This window comes from Nicotiana tabacum, chromosome 2 (genome assembly GCF_000715075.1).
Source record: "Nicotiana tabacum cultivar K326 chromosome 2, ASM71507v2, whole genome shotgun sequence".
Taxonomy (NCBI): domain Eukaryota; kingdom Viridiplantae; phylum Streptophyta; class Magnoliopsida; order Solanales; family Solanaceae; genus Nicotiana; species Nicotiana tabacum.
Genome location: NC_134081.1, coordinates 48,730,289 through 48,740,191, shown reverse-complemented (window position 1 = coordinate 48,740,191; position 9,903 = coordinate 48,730,289). Strand labels below are relative to the sequence as shown.

The following is a 9,903-nucleotide window of genomic DNA, read 5'->3' as shown; positions in this document are numbered from 1 at the left end:
TTGTATGGTCTTGTCGGCCTATGTTCAGTGTACGAGTGGTTATTTTGGTCTTAGAGGCCCATATATCTTATGTATAAGTTGGTATTACATGTTGTATTCTACCTATCTCACGGCAGCCTTTCCGGCTCAGTTATCTATGATAGTATGATACGAAAAGATACATTGTGTTGGTACTCGGTTGAGTAAGGTACCGGGTACCCGTCACGACCTATTGGTTTGGGTCGTGACACATTCGATAACAAGTCCAACCATACAAGAATTACCAAATTTCGATATCAATTCGTCTTTCAAATCGTCATTTTACATTTTTGAAAGTTTTTCTCAAAATCTTTATTTTCCCCAACTCAAACCACTAATTAAAAGATAAAAATAAAGATGGAATCATGAAATATAATAAATTCCGGGTGAAAAACACTTACACCAATGATTTGCTTGAAAAACCCACGAAAACTCGCTCAAATCTGAGGTCTACAACTCAAGATATGATAAAAATGGCCAATCCCTCAATTTTGGAAAATATATTCTGCTGCCCAGGTATTTGCACACCGCGATCGCGGAAATACACATGCGATCGCAAAGAAGAAACAATGACTGCCACAAAAATGCATTACGCGATCGCGAAGAAGAAATGACACTGCCCCACGAAGAGGTACTACGCGATCGCGCACATAGTTATGCGAATGCGAAGAACAAAGTGTCGGCCTCCCCAGCAGGGTCAACACTACGCGCACGCGGAAGGCCTAAAGCGAACGCAAAGAAGCACATACGAACGTGATCGCGTACTGATCCTTGCGAACGCGAGGAGGAAAAAGGACCAGCCCACCAAACAGCCTTCGCGATCGCGGCTACAACTACGCGATCGCAGAGAAGGACACCAAACACCAGAAATGCAGCATTCCAAAACATAAAAAAATGGCTCGTAGCCCATCTGAAACACGCTCGGGGCCTCTGGGACCCCGTTCAAACATACCAACTAGTTTCATAACATAACGCGGACCTACTCGAAGTCTCAAATCACATCAACCAACGTCGAAACTACGAATCGCATCTCGAATCGAACTTATAAACTTTCAAATCTTCCAACTTCCAAAACTCGTGCCGAAACATATCAAATCAACCCAGAATGAAGTCGAATTTTGCATGCAAGTCCCAAGTGACATAACAGAGCTAATCCAACTCTCAAAATCACATTTCGACTCCGATACCACCAAAGTCAACTCTCGGTCAAACCTCTCAACTTTCCAAAACTTCAACTTTCGAATTTTCGCAGAAATGCTTCAAATTACCATGCGGACCTTCAAATCCAAATTCGAGCGCACGCCTAAGTCCAAAATTACCATACGAAGCTGTTAGAACCATCAAAATACCATTTCTGAGTCATCTACATAAAAGTCAAAAATCCAGTCAACTCTTACCGCTTAAGCTTCTAAAACATGAATCTTTTTTCCAAATTGATCCCGAACCATCCAAAAACTGAACTCGGTAATACACGCAAGTCATAACACATAATACGAAGTTGCTCGAGACCTTACGCCACCGAATAAGACGTGAATTCTCAAAACGACCGATCAGGTCGTTACAAGCTGAAACCGAACAATAGTCATACAACCCCAAAACCGGTAGTACAAAGTCATAAGCTCTACTGAAACACACTACAAATATATGAATATATCACTGTTCTGGAATTCAAATGACAGTATTAATGAAAGACAACAGAAGGTGACTCCGACGCTTGCGAGCGGAATGACAGGTATACCTTAAAGTCTCCTCAGCAACTCAAACAGCTATCTAACGTTCGGCACGCTCCGAGGTACCTAGATTTGCATAAAAATATGAAGAAGCATAATGAGTACACCGCAACGGTACCCAGTATGTATCAAGACTAACCTCGATGGAGTAGTTATGAGGTACAAGTCAAGACACTCATTAGACATAAAAAGCTAACAATAGAAAGAATATTAATGTAAATCTAACAATAGAAAGAATATTAATATAAATCTAACAATAGAAAGAATACTAATATAAAAGAACTCAGATAGTTAGTAGTTTCATACCCAACTTCACACATTTTCTAATCAAAAAGCCAATTCATTTATGAAATTTCTTAGTGTAGGTAATGAAATAAGATTCCAGTGTTCAAACCCAAAACTTAGTACACTATGAAAAGACAGTTTCAGCTTTTTCTTTCACTTGCACTCTAGAACACCATTTCAAGCAGAATTCTACCTAGACTTGAGCTAATGTCATATATATAAATCTTGGGTTCTAACTAAGCAAATCACCTAAAGCATAATGAGTATAATGAAACATAGGTTTTCAAACACCATGCTCATTCCCTTATAAAAAATTTAAGACACTACTACAAGCTCCTTTAAATTGTGAAATAGACATCTCCAGGTCTCAAAATTTTCAATAATCTAGCATATGTTGATCAGGATAACTTGGAATTATTCATTCTAACAGATTGAATAACAACTTTGAATATTATTAGAACGTAAATAAACAACCTTATCTACTTGATCAAATAACAAACCCTATTATATTAGTTCCCGTGACATCAAAATCTTAATGAATATTTCAGCACTTAGTTTAGTACTACTTACAGTATTTTTTTTCTACCATTTGAGCTAAAGTTTGGAGATTCCTGCAATAGGGGAAAAAAAGAAAAGAAAAAAGAAAACCACTAATTAGGCCCCTCAAAATTAAAAGATGATCTAAAATTGAGTCGGTCATGATATCATTGCAAGCTTTATCTTCTGTATAAAATGAGAGACTTTATGTAGACATTTCTGCACCTAAATATTAGCAAGAATGCAATATTTGAAGGCTCATTACAGTTCTAGTATTGGAAGAAAAATAAATATGTAAATGTGTCAATAAAGAAAAACATAAATCTACAACTTAGACATTCGTATGTATAAAAAGCCATAAACAACAGCCCATGAGCACTAGTAAGAAGTAATGTCCAACATCCATGAGGCGTCAAATTTATTGGCAAATGAAATAAGGTACAACAATACCTGAAATTCAATATGCATAGGATCTTGGACGTACTTCTCCAAATAAATGCCATCATTTACTAATGCAATTGTTGCCTCACTGTTACCTTAATGTATAGTGAAAAGTAAACCAAAGTAAATCGGGTAATAGTGTGTGACTACAAAGCAAGAAAAAAGACTTGCAAAAGGATATTGCTTCAATTTATAAAAGAGTAAGTGATTACCATATACAAATGTCTTTTATATAATTAACTCAAACAGATATCTTACTGTAACTTGGAACATGTCTTAAAGGAAGTTCTTCAAGAAAACAAGTCCGATTTTATAAAACTTTCTTAATAGTGTCATGAAGATTCACAAACAAGCCAGTTGATAGATTTCTTCAAAGAGCTCATAAATAATTAAATCAGAGCTTTTCGCAGGAAATCAGTTTAGAACTAAGTAATAAAAGTGAAATGGACAAATTAATAAGACCATAGTCATCAACAGTGGCACAGAAAGATAACTGAAGAAAGCATCAGAAGCTGGGAGCTAGGACATAGATTGTAAGAAGTGGAGAAGACTAAAATTTAATAGCTGAGCCATACTATCATATTCCTTTACAACACAGTAAGTTTTGAAACTTCTTCCTCATAAACGACAACTACTAAACCCTATCATTGCTATATCTACCAGATTAATTGTTAAGTTGATGCTTGTTTGTGCAATGCATAAATATTTATCTCTTCCAGTTGATATACAAATGAGAGAAGGCAATCTTAATTCAAACAAAATTCGAGGAACTATTTTCCTATACAGAATAAAATCATTACTCACTTTAAGAAAGCAGAATAGCACCATCTTATTATCCAAATCCAAACAACATCTTCTTTTACATGCAATCTACCAAAAGTAAGTCATTGCAGATGCCACAAAAATACTATTATAAGGTATACAAGATATTTCTTTTAAATATTCTCACACCGTATATAAAATTGGCTAACCAGGATGATCAATAAATAAATATTAATCAAAAGTAACTAAATACATTAAGTGGTTTCTTTCAAAAACTAATACCAGTAAGATATTTGAAAGTTCATGTTACAATGTTAAGCACCATTATTAGTTTAAACAATCATTATTATCGAAGTGGAATCTTCCCGATTCTAAAAATTATATTTTTATGTTTTGATCATACGTATGACTAGACAAAAAGATCAATAAAATAAGTTTTAAAAAAATAAATTATCATGCTGATATACAATTAGCCTTTTCAGTCAATTGCGTCTATATTTGTTTGGGACACTCAAAGGTGTTTATTGTGAAATATTTTCAAACATCTTCTGAGCACAGATATTCTAACATTGTTTAAAGCACATACGACACAGATTTCCCCTAAAAATTCTAGAATATTCAATTCAACGGGCTACTAATATTTTACCCCTGGGTATTGCCATTAATTAAGCCTTGAAACTATAACCAATTACTCTACAACTTCGGTATATTAAAACAGCTCAAACTGTAGTAGCAAAGCAGAAATAATACAATAAATTCTAAAAGCTCAAGAGTGAACTTCAATCAAGCATACAAACTTGCAAATAAAGTGTATGACTTCGCTTGGAGTATATATCGGGAAACCCTTATACGATGATATACTTGGAAAACCCCAATTATTCTTTTCACCCACACAGTTAGGGTATAAAATTAGGTAAAATTGCAGGGGAAAAGAATCAAAACAATATTGATAACTTACCCAAGCACAAAGAACTTTGTGGTCTCACATCAACTGGTAAGAATACATAGGAGCCAAATGCTAAATCTTTGTCTATATCGTTAAATTACTTACCCTAGGGTATGCATGAGCTAGAAGATATATACTGGAGAAGCAATTTGGTAGCCTTTGCTGGAGCCTTGACGGATTGCCTTGTGACTCGCCGAAGGGGTTAGGGTTCGAAGGGTCGAGGATATTTAAGAGACGATTTAGAGTAATAAGGAAAAAGGGCTAGGCGCGGGGGAAAAACAGAAGGTAAAATCGAGTTTAATAAAATTAAAAGAGGGAAAATATTCAGTGAAACCGTCGCAATAATCAAATATTCAAAATAATTGTCGCCACAGATGAATCTATTAGAACGGTAATTGTGTCGTTGTCGTAGATTCATCTATTGCAACGGTTATTGTAATATTGTAACGGTTTATTCTTGAAACTGTCCCAATAGGGTGGAAAGGCTTATGCAACGGTTATAATCGTTTCCCTAGATTGTCTATTGCAATGGTTATACAGTCGTTGCTATAGAATCCGTTACAGTAGGCTTATTTTCTGGTAGTGGACAGTCAAAATAATCAAGTCGTTCTAACACAAGGTTTACAACTAGAATCACCCTGAGGTACCACACCTCATAATCGCAAATCACAAGTTACAAATCACGAATTTTACTTATAGCGCAGCGTGAGACTTACATTTATTTTAAAAAGATATGTTGAAAAAGATGTTGATTGACAACCAGCAACTTCGAACAGATAATCAGCCTCAAAATCCACCTCAACAGGTAAAAGAAAGAACTAATGATATGTTGAAAAAGATGTTGATTGACAACCAACAACACGAATAGATAATCAGCAATTGAGGACTAAATTTTGAAATATAGAGAGAGACAGATTAGGTAGTTAGCTGCACAACAAAATACTCGACCTGCAGGGGCCCTTCTCGATGATACAGATAGAATCCTCAAGTAAATGCTATAACTTTGAGGAATGGCAAAGAATCAGAAGAAGTACCAAAAACGAAAGAAAGAACAAGTCACTCCGAAGGGTGAACTGATCCCCAAAACTGTGGTGGAAAATGAGAAAGAAACTGAAGAAAGTAAAAAGACTCCGATTACAAGGCCACCACCTCCTTTCCCACAAAGATTGAAGAAGAAAAGTGATGACAAGATGTTCAACAAATTTCTTGATATGCTGAGCCAAATTCAATTGAACCTCTCATTGCTTGATGTGTTACGTGAAATCCCAAAATATGCCAAGTACATCAAAGATATTGTGGCTAACAAAAGGAGGTTGACAGAGTTTGAGACTGTGGCACTTACTGAAGAGTGAAGCTCAAGAATTCAAAGAAAGTTGCCGCAAAAGTTGAAGGATCCGGGGAGCTTCACCATACCTGTTCGAATTGGTGAGGTGGATGTGGGGCGAGCACTCTGTGATTTAGGGGCTAGCATAAATTTGATGCCTCTCTCAGTTTTCAGTCAATTGGGGTTGGGAGCTCCAAGGCCAACCATAGTCATATTGCAGCTTGCTGATAGATCTATTGTCCATCCCGAGGGGGTGATAGAAGATGTGCTACTACAAATTGGGCAGTTTATTCTGCCAGCAGATTTCATTATACTGGATTATGAAGATAATGAACACATCCCCATCATCTTGGGACGACCTCTCTTAGCCACTATTGATGCTGTGATCAAAGTTCGTGAAGGAAAATTGATTCTCTGAGTTGATAATATGGAAGCAGTCTTTGATGTGTACAAGGCAATTCAGCTGCCAAGTCACTATAAGGATCTAGCTATGATATCTGTGATTAAAAAAGAAGAAGAAAAAAAATGATGTGGGTGCATATCTAGGGAAAGCACTTATGTTGTTTGGCGGCATTGATTTGGATAACGAGGTGTAAGGAGATGGTGAATCATCTGGATGCATGTGCTAACATCAAAGGACTAATCGATTTTGAGCCTCTAGATAGACCAACTGGGCCACCTCCTAATATGTCTATCGAAGAAGCTCCTAAATTGGAACTCAAGCCCTTACCCTCCCTTCTTCGTTACGCCTATTTGGGTGTTGATGAAACTTTACCTGTTGTTGTATCTTCTGAGTTATCTATTTTGAAAGAAGAAAAGCTACTTCGTGTGCTTAAAGAGGACAAACGGGCGATTGGTTGGACCATGGCTGGCATTCGTGGTATTAGCCTAGCATTTTGTATGCATAAAATTCTCAAGGAGGATGGTCACAAACCGAGTGTGGAATACCAACGCCGCTTGAATTCAGTCATGAAGGAAGTGGTAAAAAAGGAAGTCATAAAGTGGCTCGATGCAGATATTATCTTTCCCATCTCTGATAGCAAGTGGGTAAGTCCAGTATAATGTGTGCCTAAAAAGGGTGGAATGACGGTAGTCATAAATGATAATAATGAATTAATCCCTATGAGGACTGTCACCGGTTGGAGAATTTGCATTGCCTACCGGAAACTGAATAATGCTACTAGAAATTATCACTTCCCCCTTCCTTTTATTGATCAGATGTTAGATAGGGTGGCCGGACAAGACTACTATTATCTCCTTGACGGATATTCCGGCTATAACCAAATCTCAACTGCACCATAGGACCAAAAGAAGACTACCTTCACTTGTCCTAATGGTACTTATACTTTTAAGCAAATGCCATTTGGGTTGTGCAACGCACCTGCGACTTTTTAAAGGTGCATGATGGAAATCTTCACTGATATGGTAGAAAACATTATTGAAGTATTTATGGATGATTTTTCGGTCTTCAGACCATCTTTTGATGAATGCATAACGAATTTGAGTAAAGTGTTTGCCATGTGTGAAGAGACGAATCTAGTACTGAATTGGAAGAAGTGCCATTTTATGGTAAGAGAAGGGATTGTACTTAGGCACAAGGTGTCCAAAGATGGGTTGGAGGTGGATAAGGCAAAAATGGATGCAATTGAAAAATGCCGCCCCCAGTCTCTGTCAAAGGAGTCAGAAACGTTTTGGGACATGTAGGTTTCTATCGTAGATTCATTAAAGATTTCTCTAAGATTTTTGCTCCCTTGTGCAAGTTGCTTGAGAAGGATACGCCTTTCAAGTTTGATGAACGCTGCTTGAAGGCATATGAGGATTTGAAAAAGAGATTGGTGACTACACCAATTATCACCGCCCCAGACTGGGGGGAGTCTTTTGAGTTGATGTAAGATGTCAGTGACACGGCAATTAGAGTCGTATTGGGCCAGAGAAAAAATAAAGTGTTCTACTCAATTTACTACACTAGGAAAACTCTAAATCCAGCCCAGATAAATTACACAGTCACAGAAAAAGAGTTGCTAGCGGTAGTATGGGCGTTTGACAAATTTAGGGCCTACTTGGTGGGAACTAAAGTCATCTTCTACACAGACCATGCAGCCATCAGGTATTTGTTTGAGAAAAAGGATGCTAAGCCTAGACTAATTCATCGAGTTCTTCTCTTGCAGGAATTTGACATGGAAATCAAAGATCGAAAAGAGACAGAAAATCAGGTGGCGGACCATTTGTCGCGCTTGGAAACTCGCACACATGTTGAGGAAGGGGGCAAAATTAAGGAAAGCTTTCCTTATGAGAAATTGCTAGCCATCACAGCTGGCACAACCCCATGGTATGCTGACTGCGTGAACCTCATTGTAAGTGGGGTGACTCCATCGAAGTTATCTCCAGATGGTAAGAGAAAATTCATGCATGATGTTAGGCTTTATCAATGGGATGAGCCATTTTTGTTAAAGCAAATGTGCAGACCAGCTGGTGTGCCGATTTGTTCCTGAGGAGGAGATGGAAGCAATTTTATATGATTTCAATGCATCACCATATGGAGGGCACCATGGTGGAGACAAAACGGCTGCAAAGGTATTGCAGTCGGGATTTTATTTGTTACATCCCGTGCTTTTTTACGTTGGATTTGTCATAAGATAATTGACATAAGTTCAATGACAAGACTATTTTTGAGGTTATAAGTGCTTATGATATTTATATCAAGTGATAAGTAAGTGTTGTAAAGGTCATAGGGGAAATTGTAGGCTGCCACATGGCATGAAGTTGGCCAAGAGTGGCACTAATATGCACATGAGTCATAGCACTTAAAGTACATGGTTTACACGTGTAAAGTTTGGTGATGAGTCATTAGGTGTGCAACTAGAGGATTACACGTGTATAATGGAAAGTAAGTCTTTAATGTTAGTAGTATAACATCCCATGCTTTAGTACTAGGGTGAGTCGTAGTAATCCATATGAGCTTAAAAGGGATTAAGGTCATTCATGAGCTTATAGAGGATTTGTGACAATATTATTGTAAGACCCCGTAAGTTTAACAACCTTGATACTGTTAGATATATTTTAATATTGTACCATGATCGTTTTTTAATATTTTTATAGCAGAACTTTTGGATGAGGATATATGGACAATTACAAGGTGACTAGGATGTCACCACGTGGCTACATAGTAAGGAGCAACAAGTGACTAATACAAGTTATCATGGAGGTGGCATCTTTATAGCTAATTAGAAAATTGTGGATAAGTATTGCTAATAGTAGAACTAGATAAAGATTAGGTAGAATAAAGGGGTGGATACGTGTACAAATTAGGTGAGGTTATGGAATGGGTGTCTAATTTTATTAGATGACCATGTGTCATAAATTAAGGAAAGAGTGGAGGGGGAAGGATCACATGTATAGTTATGGGAGACAATATCTAGTGACTAAGCACTACTAGAGGTAAAGGTGGCATTCCTATAAATGGTGACTCTTGGTTTATGTGGCTAGGTGGCATCTTTAGGAAATTTTTGAGCATAATTAAGCCACAAAAGCGAGGCCCATAACCCACAATTATAAGAGATCTTCCTACATTATTAAGTGAGATGTATTTACATAGCTAGCAACGAAAAGGCTCCCACTTTGTTTACGATATTCCACAATGTTTTCTAGTCTTTTTAAGGAGTGTTTGGTTCTTGTTGAAAATTAAAAAGGAGCAAAAATTGTTCTTGGAAAGCTCAAGTGAAAGTAGTTGATAATTTCATCAAGTAAGGTATGTTAAGGCTATCCCTTTTTTCTTTTTGGCATGATCCATATGATACAAACGAAACGAGCAAATGCACAACTTTCATAAATGACTCTATTCATAGACGTACTAGGAGTGC

General features: G+C 37.2%; 1 protein-coding gene and 1 long non-coding RNA gene across 3 annotated transcripts; one reads left to right on the top strand and one right to left on the bottom strand.

The window, feature by feature from the left end:
• Positions 1 to 251: 251 nt before the first annotated feature.
• On the bottom strand, positions 252 to 5,006 carry LOC107776474 (uncharacterized). Of its 2 annotated transcripts, XR_001645984.2 has the most exons (5): positions 4,825 to 5,006; positions 3,021 to 3,106; positions 2,604 to 2,644; positions 1,416 to 1,814; positions 252 to 1,321 (listed from the first exon to the last, which is right to left on the bottom strand). It is a non-coding gene; the product is annotated as an uncharacterized LOC107776474 (long non-coding RNA). The 2 variants fall into 2 exon arrangements; XR_012700107.1 differs by having other exon boundaries at positions 252 to 1,814; positions 4,825 to 5,000.
• Positions 5,007 to 6,643: 1,637 nt separating this feature from the next.
• On the top strand, positions 6,644 to 8,535 carry LOC142166782 (uncharacterized). Its single transcript, XM_075226045.1, has 3 exons — positions 6,644 to 7,090; positions 7,804 to 7,931; positions 8,013 to 8,535. The coding sequence occupies exons 1-3, from the start codon at positions 6,644 to 6,646 to the stop codon at positions 8,533 to 8,535; spliced, it is 1,098 nt and encodes a 365-aa protein (XP_075082146.1).
• Positions 8,536 to 9,903: the final 1,368 nt, after the last annotated feature.